Genomic DNA, 20,238 nt, shown 5'->3' with positions numbered 1-20,238 from the left:
AACATCGTTTTCCTGTAACATGACAAGTACAGGCTAACGCTGTACCAGAGTAAGGGACCAAAAAGGGTGTGTGTGTGTGTGTGTGTGTGTGTGTGTGTGTGTGTGTGTGTAGAGAGAGAGAGAGAGAGTGAGCATGGAGAGTGTTAGGGAGGACTTAGATGTATACTGAGATTAATCTAGAAGATGAACAGGAATAAACTAGGTAACTTGGGGAAAGGCATTCTAAGCAGAAGAAAAGCATCAATAACTTGGAGCTTTGGAGCAAGCTGTTGGTGTGACACATTGTAAGTTAGTCATCCATTCAACATGTGTGTCCTAAGCAGAGAGGGCATCGGGCACTGAGACAGGAAACACGAGAGTCCTAAGTCGACACAACTGTCCAGGGAGGCATGGGTGACAGACAACATCCTGAGGGGACATAAGTCACGCTAAGTCGGGCACAGTACAAACAAAAGCATAAGTTCGTGTCCTAACATTTGAGTTATGGGAGGAGTCATCCGTTTTCTCAGAACATTGGATTTCAATCAGTTACACTAGAGGCAATGATAATAACTTTTAAAAGCCTACAGCATGTGTTTGATTATGGGGGAAAAAGCTCTTGGAGCTGGAGGAATGTATAAACTTTATGTAACCCAGATGTGCCTGGTCTCTCTAGGCCTCGGGGGTCACTCTCCTCTCCCAGCTAAATTAGTCCCTGCCTGTGTGTGGCTTCTAGAGACCCAGGCCAGGGCCAGGCCTCCCTCCTAAGGCCTGGGAGGCCGGATTGCCTTGGCTGAGCTCCGAGCCCCCATGATCCCCTTGTTACTGTCAGCTTCTTTTTCTGTATATCAAGTTCTCAGTTCCGCTTCAGTCATCTCTGCCCTTTGCAGGGTATTACCAGCACATTTTCCTACTGAGCATCAAAAAGGGTCCAAACGTTTACTTCTTTAGAGAAAATGTGCAGTATTTGAGTCCTGAGGAAAAAATTACCACCACCGCAGTAAATCCTTTCTTACTGGTACAATATTATACAATAAATGACACAACTGTAAGATTCTCAGAACCTAACTTATATTTGTAAAGGGTTAATAAAATTAATTATAAAACAGCCTGAAAGAAAAAAATAGGAAAATAAGGAACACTTCAAAGAATAAATGTGGAATTGTTTCTTCTTACATTCATTTAGAGACACAGAAACAGATGTATTTTTAAAATTGGAATCACATTACTTTTAAAATATTTGATATCATTTAACATATTACAGGGTGCAATTTAGATTTTTTAAAAAAATATTCTTGGAAAATGAGTTAGTGGATGTATAAGGTTTATCATGCACTCAAAGTAAGTTTAATCGTTTTATATCAGATACTTAAGTTTTATTCAAACTTTATATTATTATTGCGTATGTGCCTGTGTGTTCATGCCACAGGACATGTGATGGGCAGTGGGGAGCCTTCCGGAGTCAGCTTTCTCCTTCTAACATGGCTTCCAGGGATGAGATGGAACTCGGGTCATCAGGCTTGGTTGGCCGGCAGAAGCTTTTACCTGAACTTGCCAGCCCTTGTAATGTAATAAACAACAAATTATTGCAACAACAGTAACTGGATGTAAAATATAAAGTAGTTTTTTTTAAAAAAAAAGACATGCTTTAAAGCAAATGTCTGCGAAACATATATCAAAATGCTAATTCATAGAAAATGTTTTGTTTAACTTGAAAACAATTTGCAGACGGCACCAGCTTGCTACAAGGACTCCCTAAAGATGGACTAACTGGGTTCTCAGAGCCTAGTGAAAAATTATAACCTTGCATAACCAAGTAACTGCAAAGACCAAAACATTAAACCAAAAAAACACGTAATACCTCAGGGCTGGAGAGATGTCCTAGCAATTAGGAGCACTTTTTCCTCTTGCAGAGGACCCCCCCTGTTCAGTACTTAGCACCCACATCGGGCAATTCCTAACTGCTTGTTAACGCCTGTTCTTTGAGATCTGATGCCCTCTTCTGCCTTCTGCGGGCACTGCATGCACACAATGTGCATCTGTATGTCCAGGCAAAAAACACACGCATAAATTTTTTTTTTCAAAAAACTTAATACCTTTTATCTCAAATATTTTATGGGGAATGTGGCAGAGTTTGTCTGATATTAGGTGCAGAGTCGGAAATGTAACTCAGAGTGCTTGCTTAGCCTACACGAAGGCCTGGGTTCCATCCCCGGGCTGGAATAAACGTCAGCATTTGGGAGCCGGAGGCAGGAGAATACGAAGTTCAAGGTCACCCTCCTCCACACCGCGAGTTCAAGACCAGCTAGGGCTGCACGGGGCGCTGCCTAGAAAACTATTCAACAGGCTGATTCCTTTTCTCTCCTTGCTGTTCAGCGCACTGGAGCGGCTCCAGGGAGGACATGCAGGCTCTGATCTGAAGGTGCCAAGACCCACAGGTGGCCCCTGCGCGTGTGGAACCCGGAGAAGCCCTGCGAGCACGGACTCGCTGGGAGGCCTGACGCCATCGGCTTTGATTACGCGCAGCCCTGCAGCAGCACGCCCCCTCCCTGACCAACCTGACTTTGATTCAAGTCCTAATAACTGTTTGCCAACAAAGACCAGTCGCGAGCGAGGGGGAGGAGCCCGGGCGTCGGATATCGCGAGAAGTGGCCGCCCGAGTGGTGTGACAGGCGCCGGCGCGCTGCAGCTCCTGAGCCGCCGCGGGGGAGGAGCTAAGCCGGCGGACCGGCTGGACCTTTGGGGGGGTAGGTCTCGCGAGATTTGATCGCGTCACCTCGAGCCCTTCCTGTCAGCCGCCGGAAGTGCGAGCTGCTGAGCGTCCGAGTCTCTCGCTCTGCGGTTCTCCTGCGACTCTGGGCCCGCGTTCCTGTCGCCGACTCCTGGGCTCGCGCGTCTGGTCGTCTCCCCCGGAGCGGAAATGATGGGGGACCCCAAGGAAGCAGGAGTCGAGGCTTCGCCTCCCCGGGCGGCCGCCCGAGGAGGGCTCAGCCTCCTGCCACAGGCGGAGTCCGAGGAACCTGCACAGGTGAGGCTTCGGCGGGGCGCGACCTGCCGGGACTCCCGGGTTTGCGGGCCCGCCGGGCCTGCAAGGGAAATCTGGAAGCTTCTGGAGCTTTCTTCCACGCCTCCTTGACACCTCTAGTACAGAGGGAGTCACGGGTGTGATTGTCGTCGGGTATGCAAGTGTTTGCTTGCAAGGCATGCAATGCAAAACACACCTGGTTGCCCACTCGGGAGTAATCGATGGGTAGAATTGGTTACCGAATGGGCCACAGCCCTCCGAAGGCGGCGGAAAGAGGACAGTACCAGGGAGGGCCTCACCGAAATCTTAACTGAGCTGATTCTTAAAAGGAGCAAAGTGTTTGTCAAGCCTAAAGGGGCTCTAGAAGTAGATTAGAATAGTGAGTCCAGACTCTGAGCATGCTCAGGAGTGTGCGGTGAACGCTATGGAGCCGATTTAAAATAATGTTATCATGAGCTTACAAATCAATCGCTGTGCGTTTTTTAAAATAAACACGACCCAGTATCTTACTACAGATGACTTTGTAATTGATGTCTGCTAAATTAAAATATTCTACTAAAACCATATACAGGTCTTGCTTGTTTTGCATGCAGTTAACAGGACACAATTGAGCGCACTTGGTTTCTGATGCTTCGTTTTATATGACTCAACATACTTGGTAGTCACGGCTGGTGTGGAACTGGTCATGCAAACCAGTGAGGCTGGCTTTAGACCTTGCAGTGACCTTTCTGGGTCTGCCTCCAAGCATACGTGTGCAACTACTATGCCTGGTATTTTAAAAAGCAGTTTGGTTGGCCTTTATCCACATCTTAATTGATCCTTTTCTTAAGTTTAATGGAGAACAGATAGGTAAGCATAATTTAAGCTTGATTAAGTGTTACAGCTGACAGGCAGCCTAGGCTCCTTGGGAAGCCCGATTTGGTGGCTTCTTGCTTTATCTTTATGAAGGTGAGATTGTCATTCCTAGCAGTATTCATTAAAGCCTCATTCCATATGTTAATTAGGGATCAGCTTTATTTCTTGGAGGCAATGAAGTGAAAAGCCGAGCCGTGGTGAAATATTCTTCTGCCCCTCCTCGAACAGCGTTTGCACGTCTCGAAGAAAAAACAGACTTGAAACTCCCACCTGCCAACTGGTTACGAGAGAGTGCCAAACTAGGGCCAGCAGGAACTACCATTCTTGGCAATAGTAAGAAAAGCAAGCCATTTTCGAGGTAAATTTTATTCGTTGTCATTTCTTTCCCTCTCTTTCAACCCCCACTTAAAGCTGCTTTCCAGTTCAATTTGAGATGCACAGTAACTCGCTCAGATATTTTTAATAAAAAAATTATAGCTGTCATTCAAATCCATGTTACAATAAGAAAATATCAGTTATATGCATTCTTCAAGTCTGCATTATGTTGTTTTAGCAAACATGAATGTTGACTGCTAATAAGCTGTTTTAGCCCTTTGTATATGCTTTGAATATATGCAAATAGGGTGGTATGTGAGAAGCAAGACCTAAGCCACTACTTTTGCCTTTTGGAGTTTTTATTAAATGGTGATGTAGTGTTTGAAAAAGCCTGAGGTTACGTGCTGGGTAACCTACACCCTTGACCCACAGTGGAAATTCTACTGATGGTATTTAAAGTTGAGAGTATCCTTTGGTCTTAGCTAGTGTCCATATTCTTGTAGACCATTTACTGTGTGTTTCTTTTCTTCCCTTGAATGATGGGATTTAAAATTTTTCATATAACTTACATAGCAAGAACCACAAACATACCCTATGAGCTACTAGTTTAGAAATTATCCTGATTCCTCAAAGGGTAAAAGCCATGTTCACAGGTTGTTTATTTGTAGCATTTTTGATACTATGAAAAGCAGATGAAAATCATACAAACATGTGCAGTATGCAGTCCTAGGTAAGTGTCCGGACTCTGTCACTTACTAATGGGAAAATAGTGACATCAGCTGCTTTTTAAGCATGTAGATTACATAGATGAACCTCATGTAGTGACTTGGAATGAGTTGGGTACTCACCAGTTTTTCATTTTCTCTTTATGAGTGATTTGATTTCAGGTACAGTTTTTCCTTTTATTGGTATTATATACTCCTAGAAGCACAAAATCATAATATATATTTTTTTACTTTGTTTTTCTTCTCCACATGTAAAAAGAATAAAGTCTTGAACTATTTTACATTGGAAAGGTTTGGGGTTTATGATAATACTAATTGCTTTTCACAGTTCTTACTTTCTGTTTGATGAAGTCAGAGATGTGTTTATAAGGTGTGCCTTATTTTATGTACACCTAAAAAGGAAGTACTAGGCTGCTGGATGGCAGTATGCACTTTGATTCCCAAGTGTGAGATGTAGCTGTGCATATTCTAGAAGCAGTGCAACTTGATACTCTGTTCAGCTTTCAGCCTATGGCCTCTTCCTTCCATAGTTTTGGCATGGCGTATGACTTCATTGACTCGGTGGGAAATGATGTGGATGTCGTCTCTGACTCAGAAGTGAGTGTTATTATTCAGTGTAACTTGGGGATATGCAGTGCTAGGTGGCCTGGGGTGGGGGTGTTAAATCATGTTTTGTTTTACAGTCTTGCTATCAGCAGTTCAATAAGGCAAAGTTAACTGATTATTAATGCCTATGTTTGTTTTTAAAATACTAACTTTTTTGTCTGCTTCCTTTAAAGAAGACAAAAATTCCAAAAACAGTGGCAATGATAAAAATATGAATACTGTTGGTTGTATTTTAATAGTAATAATTGAAACATACCGTATCTGAAGTTATTCTTCATATACTACCAATAGAGAATTGAAAGTGATATTCTAATAGCTATTGATCCTAACTAGTAGCTCTTTTTCTGTTGGTCAATACAACAGTATGACCACATGCCTCCACTCATTCCTATAAAAAGGAATCCTGTTGTAAAAGTAAGTGTTGGGTTGTCATTTACACTGACAGTGTAACTCAAGGGTTTATAAAGAACTGTCTCCACATGATTGTAATTCTTGCGTAGTCTAGTTTGTGTAACCTTGAGGAAATAAGGCTTATTATGTTTTAAATTGAATGAAGTTAAAATCCAAAATATTCTGGATCATAGTAAAAGGGCCTTTCTAAACTTCTTTTTAAGAACATAAAAAAGCTCCTGAAGATTCCCTACAGCAAGTCCCACGTAAGCATGGCTGTCCACCGCATTGGAAGGACGCTCTTATTAGATGAGCTGGATATTCAAGAACTCTTTATGAGGTCATCTCAGGTAATTAATTTATGCAAAAATTATTTAGAATTATAGCTCAGGAGCACTGAAAGTATGACTTTCTTGTAAAGAAATGCCAAGGTAGGGCTAAGAGCACTTACTGAGTCAAATTCCCAGAATTTGTATGAAAAACTGAGCATAATTATGCAGTTGTGAAACCCCATTACTGTGGGAAACTGGAGATGGGATTGCTGGGGCTAGCTGGGCGGTGACGGGGTGGGGAATGACAAAAATCAAGCTTGGCGTACAGTGAAGAATAAGACAGGACACCTGACAACCTCATTTGACCTCTGTACCAGACCTGCATGCATGTGCATCAAACACATTCATATGCATATGTACATACTCATGCATATCCAGTTTTTTAAAATGCCAAATTAGAATTGTAGCTGAGACTACTTAAGCAATAAAGAAAAGAAGGGTTTCATTAAAGATTTAAAAACAGCGACAGGTGGTGGTGGTGCACACCTTTAATCCCTGCACTCAGGAGGCAGAGGCAGGCGGATCTCTGTGAGTTTGAGGCCAACCTGAGCTACAGATTGAGTTTCAGGACAGCCAGAGCTACACAGTGAAACCCTATCTTGAAGGGGGGAAAAAAAAAAGATTTAAAAACAGCAAAAAGCTTTAATAAAGAAAAAACAGTTGGATGTGATGGCCCACGCCTTTAATCCCAGGGCTGAGGAGGCAAAGGCAGGTGGGGATCTCTGAGTTCAAGGCCAGCCTGGTCTATGTAGAGTTCCAAGACAGCTGGGGCTAGTTAGAGAGACCCTGTCTTTAAAAAGGAAGGGAGAGAAGGAAAGAAAAGAATAGAGAACAGAGAAGAAAATTTTTAAGAAAATTATTACTTTTAGATGCCTGTACACATCTGTGGACCACATGCATGCCTGTACCCAAGGAGGCCAGGAGAAAGGTGTCTGATCCTTTGTAACTAGAGTTACAGATGTTTGTGAGCCACCATGTAGGTGCTAGGAATCCAACCTAGAGCCTCTGGAAAATTAGTCTGTGCTCTTAACCATTGAGCCATCTCTCCAGCCCCCTCTTTTATTGATTTGTAAAATCAGGGAAAAAAAAAAAAAAAAAAAAAGGAAAAAGATGATGTCAATTAAAAAAAGTTGTTAAATCTGTGAAATTAGAGAAGCTAATTGAATTTTTTAAAAATCTTTTAAAGTCTATTATAGGCATACTCTGGAAACATGGCTGTCAAAAATGTAAACAATGTTAAAGAGCTATTCCTTTAAATATAACCAATTATATTAACCGATTTCTAGCTTCTCAAGCTGTTGGTAACAGATGTTTCCCCCCAGGTGTTGGGGAAAGTTTTTGCTGCTCAAGGCCTACTTCCATGTTTGCACTTACTTTCATGAACTGGTGACAAGTAGTTGATGGTTCTGCCAGTTTATACTACCTTTTAAAGAATATTCTTACACAGTGTTGTTTTGTTTGAACTTAGGGTTTCACGCATGCTAGACGAGTGTTTGCTACAAACACCTCCCTCCCTAAAATAGGGTCTTGCTGATTGCCCTGGCTGGCTCCAACTCACTTTGTAGTTCATACATGTCTTAAACTTGCAGTTCACCTGCTTCAGCCTCCCAAGTAGCTGGGATGACAGACCTGACCCCAGTCCTAGCTTCTCCAGTGCTTTGATAAAGAAAAATAAGTTACAGGTGATAAAATTGACACTAAAGGTAGTTTTCCCTTGGAAAAGAACACGGTGGCGGTGTGTGTGTGTGTGTGTGTGTGTGTGTGTGTGTGTGTGTGTGTGTGTAGAGTGAGAGACAGCTTTTGCTCCTTAGTTGTTTGATTGTTGAGATATACATACATACTTGGAATAATGTATAAAAGTAGGGGCTGCTTCAGGCAGCTAAGAAGGTACTACAGGAAAGGATTTCCTTTCCAGGCCTGGTTTAGAAGAGAAAAATGTGAGCTTAGAAGAGATGTGAATTGAGTGTAGGAAGATTAAAGTGTTTTATAAGTGCATGTTTATGAAACAGTATTCAGAAATTAAACATTAAAGAATATCTCCTTATAAATGAGAGTATTGGATGAGTATTGGTCAGTGTTTTGTCACAGTGACGAAATACTCAAGTGACTCAACGTTAAGGAGATGAGGTTTATCTGTCTGTGGGTTCAGAAGTTCCACAGTACCACAGCACCATTGCTTTGATCCTGGTGTGAGAGTCTGCTTTCCTCGTGGTGGCCAAGAAGCAAAGAGAGAAGGAAGGGGCCAGGGTCTCAGTATCCCCTTTAAGGCCACACCTCCAGTGACATAACTTCCTTCTACTAAGCTCTCCCTCCCTCTTAAGAGGTCCCAGGAGCACCACTGTCTGTGTGCTGAGCCTTTAACACACTGTGTTCCACATCTATTATATGTGTGCATATTGTTCAGTAATGTCTCATGTTATTCAGACTGGTGATTGGACGTGGTTGAAAGAGTTTTATCAAAGACTGATTGACCAGAAGTGGCAGAGGAAGAAGAAAAGTAAAGAGCACTGGTATCAGAAGGCTATTCTTTCCAAGTTCTTGTACTACAGGTACTTGACCACTATTTATTTTTATCTTAAGAAAAAGTGAGATTCTGGCCTAAAATTTACTAAGTTCGAAGAGGGTAAAACTAGCAATTCAAGTTTTGCTTCTGTGGTTTTGTTAACATTTATCTTACTGTATTTCTTATAGGCAGGATGTATGTATGCTTGGTTATAGACTCTAGTTCACACAAATAGTTTGACTGTACCATAAATGTGATTACTTTTTTCCTCCATTTCTGATCTGACCAGCATTAATGGTGATGGAGCCGCCCAGCCTGTCCCATCTCCTGCAGAACAGCAAGAGTCATCTAGTTCTGATCAGACACATGATTCTGAAGGGGCTTCCTGGCCTGCTCCCTTTGAAATGCCTTCTTCTGTGTCTGAAGACCCCAGTGCTTCCAGTCAGGTTTGTCAGTCCTTGGAGGATGATTCTGTGAATGAACTCACTTAGGGAAACAGAACCTTACCGAAACAACAGGTGGTGAATAAGGGTGAGGAGGAGTATTTCATCAACTTCATCTCACAATTAGGAAAAAAGTGCTTTTAGTTTCCTATGATAGACTTTACAGGAGTTAACTTGAATGGTTAGATAAATTTTGTTTATTAAATAACCCAAAATATTTTAAAGTAGCCAGCTGATTTTTTTCTCTTAAAATTGAGTACTATTGAATATAACAGTAAAGTATATTTCTAACTCTAGATGTGTAATAATTACCTGTTGTGTTTAGACAATAGGTGTGCCTATAATTTAGGTTGATTGTTCAGCCTAAAATGAAATTCCTGACATAGGCCCCACATTAATATTATGTGAAGATTTTAGAAAGGAAGATAGAATAGACTGTTGTCTCATGTCCTTGATTTCTTATTTACTTACTCATTTTTGAGATTTTTATCTTATGTATATGAGTGTTTGCCTGCATATTTGAGCACCATGTGTATGCCTGGTACCCACAGAGACCACAAGAGGGTGTTGGATCCCCTGGAACTGGAGTTACTGACAGTTGTGAGCTGCCATGTTTGTCCTGGGAATTGAACCAGGGTCCTCTGGAAGAGCAGCCAGTGTTCTAAACCATTAAGCCATCTCTCCAGCCCTTAGTTATTTATTTTTAACTTAACCAAGTGTACCGCAGGATGAAATAACACTATAAAACAATTGTGGCATTTCTATTTTTAGGAAAATATACTAATAAGTCCAAAGAAATAAAAGTAGAACTTTTAACTTTAAACTCAAGTTTTTTCATCTTGCTGTGTATTTTCATGCTCTGAACATGATTCAACTAGATTGGTTCAGTCTTTACACATGATAGAGTTATAAAAAATTATCACACTTAGCTTGATTTTATAAAAAAAATTAACTAACTTGATTTTGGTTGTAGGGGTTTTAAAGTAGAGAAGACATTCCAAAATAGTACATAAATGAATTTGAGGGTTTTTTGTTCTTGTCTTTTTTTTCCCCCCCCAAAGAAAGTATAAAAGGAAGGAGGTACTTCATGTGCAAGTCACTTGGTGGTTACATCAAGGAGTAGGGGCATATCATTCTGTATTCATTACTTTGCATGTTTTATTACATGTGGTTATATATAACCAAAGGATTTTTTAAAACTCATTTTACAGTGGCTAAAACAATGGCTTGGTAGGTTATGTATACACACTACTGTCATGGATGATCTGAGTTCCTTTCCTAGCACCCACACTGGGCATCTCACAACTGCTTTAACTCCAGCTCCAGGGGAACCGTTGTCCTCCTCTGGCCTCAAGGGGTACTTGCACTCACATGTACATTCTCCAATAGATATACACATAATTCAATAGAATAAGTTAGTTTTGTGAAATTAGCAGACAATGACAGCATCACTATTCAAAGTTTAAAGTAGTGTTTCCTAGGGACAGCTGCCTAGTGGCTGAAAAACCGGACAATGCTGTGTTTACCCAACAGCTAGGTGTTTTCCTAACTGTGTTCCAGACTCTGGGAAACAAAAGCACTGGTTGTAGTGCCACAAACCCTGAATCCCAGCACTCAGGGCAGACAGGGCTACAAAGAGAGACCCTGTCTCAAAAAAAGAAAGAAAAAGTTTTAATATTAAATAAATGGGAGAACATTGGATTATTCAGAGAGGGAGGTAGATTTTTCTATTGTAGTACCATTTAAAACATTTGGGTTTTGATTAGTATTTTTGTTTTGTTTGTTTGTTTTTTTAGGACAGTGATGGGAATGATTTTCAATAGACATTAATTTTCAAAAGCAAGTGTATGGCAGGCAGCAGGTTTTCACACTAAAGAGAAAGTTTTTTCTGGGTACTGAGGGTTTAGGATTCTGTGCAGCTGACATAGGATATGCTCAACTGGAGACTGGTGTAAAGAGTGTTTTAACTATTGCTAGATATTTCAGTTCAGTAGAGATGTGCTAGGCTGCCAGAGAGTGATAATCAGATTTAACAAAAACCAAAAAATGAAAACTGAATTCTTAAAAGATCTTTAATCCATCTCATTTAAGATATGAATATAATTAGCTTGCAGTACCTGTGGGAAATGAGAGGTAAAGTGAGCCACACTCCATGAGTGATGAACCGTGCATTCTTTGTACTGGCGAATTCACACAGGTAGACTGGGCTGGGTGCTCTGGTGTGTGGGTGATACTCTGTAAGCGTAGGTCAATTTTAGAAGTGTGGGCAGCACAGTTACTCCTTATCTTGCACTTTCCACAGGGCAGGGAGCCTCTTGAGCCCTCATGCATAGTGGGGCATGTGGCCTCAGCACCCAAAGAGCAAAACCTTACTACTTTGTTCAATGACGGGGAGAACAGTCAGGTATGCTTTCCACGTGCCCACCTGAGACAACTAGTCCCCAGTCCACTTCATTGCTTGAAAACTAGTCTCAGTTGGAACTGATAGGGAATAACTCCACTTGGTCCTCATAATTGCTTTGTAAACATCTCTCTGCTTACAGCTCTTGGGAACTGACCTCTTCTCCTTTCCTGGTGTTTCTTTGGATCACGGGGGAAAACTGTGAATCTCTTGTTATTATAATCTTTTCTATTTTAAATTAAAGGGTCTTAAAAATGATTTCGTCCGGAATATTCTGTGGACTTTTGAAGATATCCATATGCTGGTTGGTTCTAACATGCCTATATTTGGTGGTGGCAGATACCCAGCAGTTAGCTTACGTCTCAGGTAAATCACCTTATGCCCCTGTGCTTTTCTTTAAACAAGTGTCCTTTAACGTGAATGTCCCATTCGCTCTCCTCTGACTGTTGGGTTGGCCACCTCTTTCTCGTTGTTTTTTTTTTTCCCACTTCCTCCTGCCAATGAAAATTGCCACATTACAAAAGGAAGCACTGTCAGCAGATGCTGACAGCCCCGTAAACAAGTGTTCATTCTGATACTGATTCAAAGTCCAGGCCAGACATCTGTGGAAATGGCCAAGTCTTATGTTTGAGTCTACAACTAGTCAAAATTCAAGAGTTTATTTAATTGCTTGAGGTAGTTAACCAGTTTCCTTTTAAGTAATTGTGAACATTTTCTTAATGCTCCATGCACATTAACCAGCATCAATTCTGACTCAGGTGTTATGTATGTGGTCAGTGTTTCCTTGGGATGTGTGAGGAGCATGGAGGGAGCTCACAATCATATCATCATACTGCTTTCTATTTGTACTGAGAACTTAGCAATGTGTGTTAGCAAGTCAAAATTTTTGGAAGGATTATAGACATAATATAGCTGTGTGTGTCTAGGTCTTTAGATCAGAAAGAATATGTATGGCATCTAGGGAGAGTAGAGTAAGATGTTTAAATGGGAAAACACATCTAAGATGATTCATTGTGGGGTGTTTTGATTAAGCCAGATAACATTAGAAATGTGTATTTTCAGGGATAACAACAAACCAATTAATGTGTTGACTGGAATTGACTATTGGTTGGACAACTTGATCTGCAATGTACCGGAGCTTGTGATGTGCTTCCATGTAAATGGGATTGTACAGGTAACATACAGAGTGACTACTATTCTAATCTCTCAAATGTAGATTGGTGCAGAGAGAACTTCAGCCCTGAATGCTAAGATGTGTCTTTGGCAAAGAAGATAGTTGTGAATAAACTGAAATTTCAATGTTTTCACAGTTAAGTTGGTAAGAGCAGAATTTTAGATGTTTCAGGAGTATCATTACAAGTAATTTTGGGGAAGGTCATAAATACCACTGAAGTGTCTAATGTTAATGTCAAGCACCTGTGATGATTAACTCAAAGTGAGTGTACAGTGGACATATTTCTTCGTTATGCGAACATCGGCTTGGTTTATACAAAGCTTTAGGAAAATGCCACAGTAATAATTGCATCTGGCGGATACTGTGCTTTCCATCATCATAGTCCAACCCAGTGTTCTATGTCAACATCACTTAAGGATTTTTAAACAGCTGTATATGTTTGGATGCCAGTGTTCTAGGATCTGTGAACCAACTTTCTTCTCAGGAAGCTTTGTACACAATTCTGATTTGCAGTGTTGGTTGAGAGCCACTGTTAGACCATGAACCTAAATTGACACCTGTAGTGAGGTGTTTGCAGCAGGTATAGGGGAGAAAGGGGGAGAGTATTAATGATGGGGGGTGGAGGAAGAGTAGAGGGACTCTCAGGTCTAGGACAATGGTACAGTCCACTGACATGGGACATTGATTTGTTTCAGAATGAGGAAATCATGAAAGTGTCTAATGAGTATGTTTAAGATGCAATCGCTAGGCATGCTGGGGCTGGAGAAAAAGCTGGCACTTTATCTGAGTAGGTGCTGATAGGTTTCTTTACCAAGGACTCTATTAAAGCCATGCATTGGAGTTCCCACACACAAGTGAAATTGAGGGGGATAGCTCAGTGTGAAGTGCTAGAGAGAGAGAGATAACCATATTGAGAAGTGTAGATGAGTGTAAGAGGATGAGACACAACCTTGTTGGATGTTAGCAATATCTAGTCTTATATATACATCAGAAAATATGCTAAGAGATGTTTAGGGCCCTTTGCACAGAACACAAACTGGAAAAATAGAGGTACTTTAAAGGTAGTAGTAGTTGGCTGGGTGTTAGTTCAGAATGTTGGGAGTACTTACCTAAGGTGTGAGGCTGTTAGCATTATCTCCAGTGGTGCAAGAAAACCCATATTGTATATAGCAATAGTAGTATCCATACAGCCTTTCCTCTTTATACCACTTCTACCCGCTATGCTCCATCCCTGCAAAGGAAAATTCTGCAGGTCCAGGGAAAACATCTGGAGTAATGCTCTACTCTTGACTCACTGACACTCGTGTCTGAAGAAGGAAAGAAATATGTGTTTCTCTTTGTTTGTTTGTTTTTTAAAGTTTGCTATGTGAAGTCCACCTTCATTTACCTTCCTACTTGCAAACATCGGGTGAAGTGTTCTGTCTGTGCTGTGGTAGAGGAGAGTTGAGACGGTGCCTCACCTGGGTCTATAGATCAGGGGTCACTCTTAGAGAATGACACTAGTAATCCCCCTTATGGGCAAGGGAAGACCCTCAGCTCCCTTTGCCAGTTGAAACAGGAAAAGATTTAAAAACACCAGTTTAAATTATATGCTGCATAGGTTTCTACCCAGGACTTACGTATTTGCTTTTAATAATAGCTACTCCGTCAGGTTTTTCTAAACTGCCTTTGATTTGTTTTACAGAAATATGAAATGATAAAGACAGAAGAAATCCCCAATTTGGAAAACTCTAATTTTTCTACTAAAGTCATAAAAGACATTGCACAAAATATTTTGTCATTTCTAAAATCTAATTGTACCAAAGAAGGGCATACCTACTGGCTCTTTAAAGGTAAGTTAATGCTTGCTTGAGTGGACAGTAGTGATTTGGGTGAGAGCTATAACATGAGGTGGATTGTTTCCCTTTTCAGCCAGTGGCAGTGATATTGTGAAGCTCTATGACCTCACGACTCTCTGTGAAGAAACTGAAGACAAGTACCAGAACCCGTTCACAATGCCAGTGGCCATCCTCTTATATAAGTGAGTGATTGAAGAACTGAGACACCAGCATAATGTGGCACTTGGGAAGCTGAGGGAGTTGGAGGCCCACCTGGGATGTGTAGCAGGACACTGTCTGAAAACAAAAGTTGAAGATAAGGAAGTAGTCCCACTATCCAAGCCAAAGCTTTTAAATACTTTTAAAGGTTTATAGAGTGCAAAACATACACATCTTAGTGTGGGGCTGGCTTGGGGTTGGAGTGTGTAGGACAAAGAAATACAGGCACATCATACAAATTATGTTCAGCATTGCTGAGAAAGCTCGGTGGTGGCAGGTGGTCAGGAGGCAGCATTGGATGCTTCTTTGTGTCAGTTATTCTGTTTGAAGGATACAAGATAAGCCTCCATTCAGTCCTGCAGGAGAGGCTAAGCAGGTAATGAAGCTGACATGCTTTTCTTTCAGGGTTGCTTGTAACATGATGATGAAGAAAAATCAAAACAAGAAACACTATGGGACTATTAGAACATTGCTGCTCAACTGTGTTAAGTTGCTGGACAAAAGCAGACATCCTCAAGTAAGGTTGACATACCTGATGAGTAAGCCAGTCTTGGCATTCTGATAGAGCATTGTTGGGGTGGAATTTAGTCAGATTCTTTCTCCATACTGTGTACCTCTAACTGCTTGTAGCTGAGCAATATGGATGTGCTTCACCTGAATTGAGGCATCTGCCAGTGGAAAGTGCACACTGAATTTTAAGAAAGAAAGTTGTGTGTTGAAGTTTTGATATGTAATTAAAAGTATTAAATTGTTTACTAGGTTTCATATCTTCAACATGACTGACTACTGGAAGATTTAAAACTCCATGTGGCTCCCGTTAACATTCCTTTTTGACAGCTCTGTTCAGTGACAAGCACTCATAATCCTATTAGAGTGTGCGTTTTTCTTTTGCTTTATCACAATTAGAGGGTCTTTTAAAGGATTCATTACAGAAGCAAGATGTCATCATTTTTAGAGTAAGGGAGGCTCATTCCATACTTTTCCCTCTTGCATATCATGAGTTTTTCCCTGATAGCCATAGGTTATATAGTAACTGTTAGTTGCCTATTAAAGATTAGCAGTCACAGTTTATAAAGAGACATTCTGGTTTCTTATGGAATCTGCTAGTGTTCTACTTAAGACTCTTCACACATGAAAGCTTGTCTCCAGTTGAGTAGGAGGGCTCAGAGAACATGAATTTCTAGAAGGAAGAAAACTGTTCACAGAGCACACCTAGGGTATTTGTAGCTTTGAATTGGGACCTATCCTTTGTGTGGTACCGGTGGTGAAAACAACTTTAGACTTTCAGTGTGGTGAGGCAACCTCAGTCTTTACATATATTTCTTTCTTTTTCTTTTTTCTTTTTTGTAAGATTATTGCTTCAGCCAACTACATGCTTTCAGAGCTTTTCCAGCTGGATGAGCCTAAAAAGGAAGAAAGTTCTGACTCCCCTTTAAATGAGAATTCTGATGAAAGCTACAGTGAAGAGGAAGAGGAGATGCCTGATAGTGATGAAAACGGCTCCTACAGCACCAGCTCTGACCCAGCAGATGACAACAAGGCGGTGGCTATAATTAAATCTGTTGGAGAACTGTCAGTGCCAGAAAAATACAAGTCAATACATCAGATCAGAGTAAGCATGTTTTATTTATGTTTATGTTGTTAGCCTTGCAGAACATGGCATTGTAACTCACTTTGTGAGTTCTAGAACTTGATTTTAGAAACTGCACAATGATGTAAAATTACCTGGGGTAACTGATCAACGTTATGCAAGATCATGGTGACCAAATGTGATAACCAGGCAACCATATTTCACTATTTATGTAGGGGGATTTTCCTTTCCTGTGACCCATGTATAACATTGTCCTCTCTTCCCAGGGCATTTCTGTCTAGCATTTTAGTTGCTGTTAATTACAGCTTGTGGATGAGAATAGAACCAGACTTGAGAAGGGGATGGCACTTTGGTCCCCATGTAGAGAAAATTGGTGAATTATCCATGTGTTACAGAAGACAGTGCTTGTTTATATGGTCTTTGTCTGCCATGGTTGGGGCCAGGTGGACCTTAACAACTCATCCTCTTTAGGTCTGTCTTTGGCATGATTAACACTGACTGTCTTACCAGCCATCTGTTTGCAACAGTGGCCTTTTGTATACACTACCTCCCTATGTTTAAATACAGGTCAGCCCATAAGACTGACGCTCCCTGAACTGAAATACACTCACATTTATAATCTTTTAATTTAAGCTCAGAGTTTAGCTTTGAGATGGGAACTGTATATCCAAGTAAAATTTTGAAAGCATAGCGTTTCTTTTACCTGACCTAAGTCATTGCCTGATTTTTCTGACCTGCTTTCTTCACCCCCCACCCCTCTTTTCTTTTCTATAAAGAAAAGCATCAGAGTCACCCGAGGTCCTGTGCTGTTGCTCCTTCTTAGAACATGTTTTTTCTGGTGTATTTTTCATGGCTGCCTTTTTCTAGGCTTATGTCTTGACTAAATAGTGTCTCCTCCTTCAGGAGACCTTCACTGACTGCTCTGGCCAAATCATGCTGATTTATCTCTCTCATAGCCTGTCCGTATCTGATAGCCTTGTGCTGTCTGTTTCCTCTCTTCACTAGAGTGTAAGCTTCCGTCTAGGACATGTAATATGTTGCTTACAAATAAGTCGTTACCTGTCTGTCTAAATCTTAGTTCACATTCAGCTCGAGCCCCACATCTTTATAATTAAATCAGTGGTTACTGCACTTCTGTGTACTGGGGAAACTGCACTGTCAGAGCCCTGGACTCCCAGGACAGTTGGATGATTTAAGGATGGTATGTGGTGATAGCATCCACTGATTTAACAGAGAACACTCTTTCCCAATGTCTGAGGCACACAGAGTAGAGTCATCTTCATGGGAACGTGTTTTAGCTTTGCCTGGCCTATGATGAATGACCTGGTAGTTAGTGTGTGGGCTTCTGGGTTCCCTAATTCTCCATTTACTCATTCTGTCCTCTGACAAATCCCTCAGTCTTCTCGATGGGTTTTCCTGTGAAAGCTGGTGATTGCAGCCTCCCAGGAGTCAACCAGATGAAATGCTCTTGCATTTAATGTCACTTAGTTGGAGGCTGTTAACTGGTTCTGTTCCTTAATTAAGCAAATCAATGAAAGGAAGGGCTTGGCTGATGGGAAGTGGTACTCGTTAACCTACCAGATGATGGCATTGCTAACAGTGTGCTGCTATCAGCACTGATAGGAGTAAGCTGACCTGCTTTGGTGTGCGTTTATCTAAAGCATTACTACTCTTGCACTTTCTTTCTTATCAAATAGAATTCTTTTTAGAATTTTAAGTGTTGGGCAGCCCAGATGCTGGAAGGGCTTTTGTTAAGCAAGATTTGAAGCAGTACTGATAATATTCATATCAGATACCTAGCTCACTAACCTGAATACAAAGCCTATTTCTAAATTACTGCTTTGCAGAGTTTTAATAGTTTTTGGGAAATGAGAGTTAGCTTGTTTGCTGTAATGGTAGCATGCTGGTAACTTGTCACTGTTTGTCTCTGAAGCCCAGTTGTGCATTTCCTGTTTGCCACGACACGGAAGAGCGCTGTCGACTCGTACTTAGCTATGTGCTGGAGGTAAGTCTAGGTTTGCTCCTCATTGATCAGCAGTATGTGCTTATTTGCAAGTAGCACATGTTGGTGTTTAAATGTTCTGAATGATGCCCTGCTCTGGTTTTATTTTCTTAACCTAAAGTGAAAATTAAATTAGTTTTTCCCAGCTCTTTCGGGTCCCTGAAAGTCTAAGTCTCTGAGATAGAAATTCTGCTGTGTATTTAGGTTTTGTTTGACTACTGGTAAGTGGAACATAACAAGTGGTTTTCTTTTTAAGAAGGGAGTAAAGGTGTGTATTTGTGTGTTTTAATTTTTTGAAGGGTTTGAAATCTGTGGATAGCAGCATCAAAAAAGAAAGTGACCTTCCAGCAGCTGACCCCAGCACTCCTATTCCCTTAAAATATGAAGATGAATCCACAAGGGGTAGTCCCGAGGGGCTGGAGAAGCAGATGGCCTTGTTTCTGGACAAAAGTAAGTTGAGTGATACGCAGATAATATCTTCAGAAAACTGTCCTGTGGCCAGGAATGTGTCAAGGTACTTACTGGAAGGAATTGAGAAAAAGGAAGCCATGTAAGGGGAAAGTCAGAGTAGCCTATCCTTGAAGGATAATTTTGAGATTCTGTAGACTTTTCTAATTTCCTAAGGAACCTGCCTCTTCCTGTTGTCAGCCTTGGGAAGCCTTCTGCCTACAGAGTTTTAGGGAATTGCTGCCTTGGTAATGTATGGAGTATTATAAGAGAAAAGAATTAAAAACAAGAACATTCACTTAAGACTTTGGCTCTGAAGGACACCTTATTTACTCAGCTGAGCTGCTTTTTCTTTCTGGAAATGCAGACATTGGCAGCAGCTTCCTTAGAGCCTTTTAGGAGATGTAAATGACTAATAATGTATTAACCAAGCATGATGCCTCATGCCCCCAGGAGAAGCAGAAGCAGGCGATCTCTGAGTTCAAGACCAGCCTGGTCTACAAAGCGAGTTCCAGGACAGCCAGGGCAACACAGAGAAACCTTGTCTCAAAAAACCAAAATTATAAAAAAGATGATGTGCTTAGAGCCGTACATGATGAGCACCTACAAGAGATGGCTGCTATTGTGCCATTGTTGAATGAGCTAGAAATAGCTTTAAAAATGTCTTGAAGGTCCCTTTGAGGTTACCCCTCACAAGGACCATTATAGACTTGGAAATAAAAATCTTGTTTCTTAATGTAAGTTATATTTCCCTTTCTACTTATACTGTGTTAATTAGTTCCAGTTTGGGTTATTTGTTGTTTAGTTTCTTGAGATTTTATTCATTTTTGTTTTACATGTATGGGTGTCACATGCATGTAGTGCCCACAGAGGACAGAACAGGGCACTAGATCCTCTGTAACTAGAGTTACAGATGTTGTGAGCCACCATGTGGTTTCTGGGAACAGAACCCAGGTCTTTTGGAAGAGCAGCTAGTGCTCTTGACTGTAACAGCTGAGCCATCTTCTCTCCATCACTCAGTTCCATTTCGGGCTTTTGGTTTTGTTTTGTTTTTCAAGACAGGATTTCTCCGCCTTTCCTGGAACTCACTCTGTAGCCCAGGCTGGCCTTGAACTCACAGAGATCTACCTGCCTCAGTGCTGGGATTAAAGGCATATGCCACAACCGCCTGGTTGTTTTTGTTTTTATAATGACTTGAAAGTGTGTTTATTTGAAGTAATACACATGTAGAAATGACAGGGGTAGAGGGGACAGATTCTTTCTCTAGTACTTATGTAGTGCTTCTTGTGTGCCAGGCTCATCCTACATGTACAGAAAACTGCACCAGGACTTCACTGTTGCTGTCTAAAATGCCTTTTCTTGTCCCTCTCCCCAATAGAAAAACCCTGCTCCAATTCAGATTTGATGGCCCCAC

The 20,238-nt window shown here is 41.1% G+C and overlaps 1 protein-coding gene across 2 annotated transcripts in view; it reads left to right on the top strand.

The window, feature by feature from the left end:
- Positions 1–2,704: 2,704 nt before the first annotated feature.
- Edrf1 (erythroid differentiation regulatory factor 1) overlaps positions 2,705–20,238 on the top strand; it is a 34,076-nt gene continuing 16,542 nt past the window's right edge. The window contains exons 1-15 of one of the 2 annotated variants that reach the window (XM_059265212.1): positions 2,705–3,007; positions 4,009–4,217; positions 5,430–5,496; positions 6,120–6,245; positions 8,652–8,776; positions 9,020–9,176; positions 11,476–11,577; positions 11,819–11,940; positions 12,637–12,748; positions 14,433–14,580; positions 14,660–14,768; positions 15,190–15,301; positions 16,136–16,396; positions 18,309–18,380; positions 18,677–18,827. In XM_059265212.1, the coding sequence (XP_059121195.1) occupies positions 2,900–3,007; positions 4,009–4,217; positions 5,430–5,496; positions 6,120–6,245; positions 8,652–8,776; positions 9,020–9,176; positions 11,476–11,577; positions 11,819–11,940; positions 12,637–12,748; positions 14,433–14,580; positions 14,660–14,768; positions 15,190–15,301; positions 16,136–16,396; positions 18,309–18,380; positions 18,677–18,827 (1,981 nt within the window). In that variant the 5' untranslated portion in view covers positions 2,705–2,899. The remainder of the gene's footprint in view (positions 3,008–4,008; positions 4,218–5,429; positions 5,497–6,119; positions 6,246–8,651; positions 8,777–9,019; positions 9,177–11,475; positions 11,578–11,818; positions 11,941–12,636; positions 12,749–14,432; positions 14,581–14,659; positions 14,769–15,189; positions 15,302–16,135; positions 16,397–18,308; positions 18,381–18,676; positions 18,828–20,238) is intronic. The other variant, XM_059265217.1, reaches the window with a different exon arrangement.

This window comes from Peromyscus eremicus, chromosome 1 (assembly GCF_949786415.1).
Source record: "Peromyscus eremicus chromosome 1, PerEre_H2_v1, whole genome shotgun sequence".
Taxonomy (NCBI): Eukaryota; Metazoa; Chordata; class Mammalia; order Rodentia; family Cricetidae; genus Peromyscus; species Peromyscus eremicus.
Note: the sequence above shows the minus strand (reverse complement) of the source record. Positions and strands in the feature narration are given on the sequence as shown.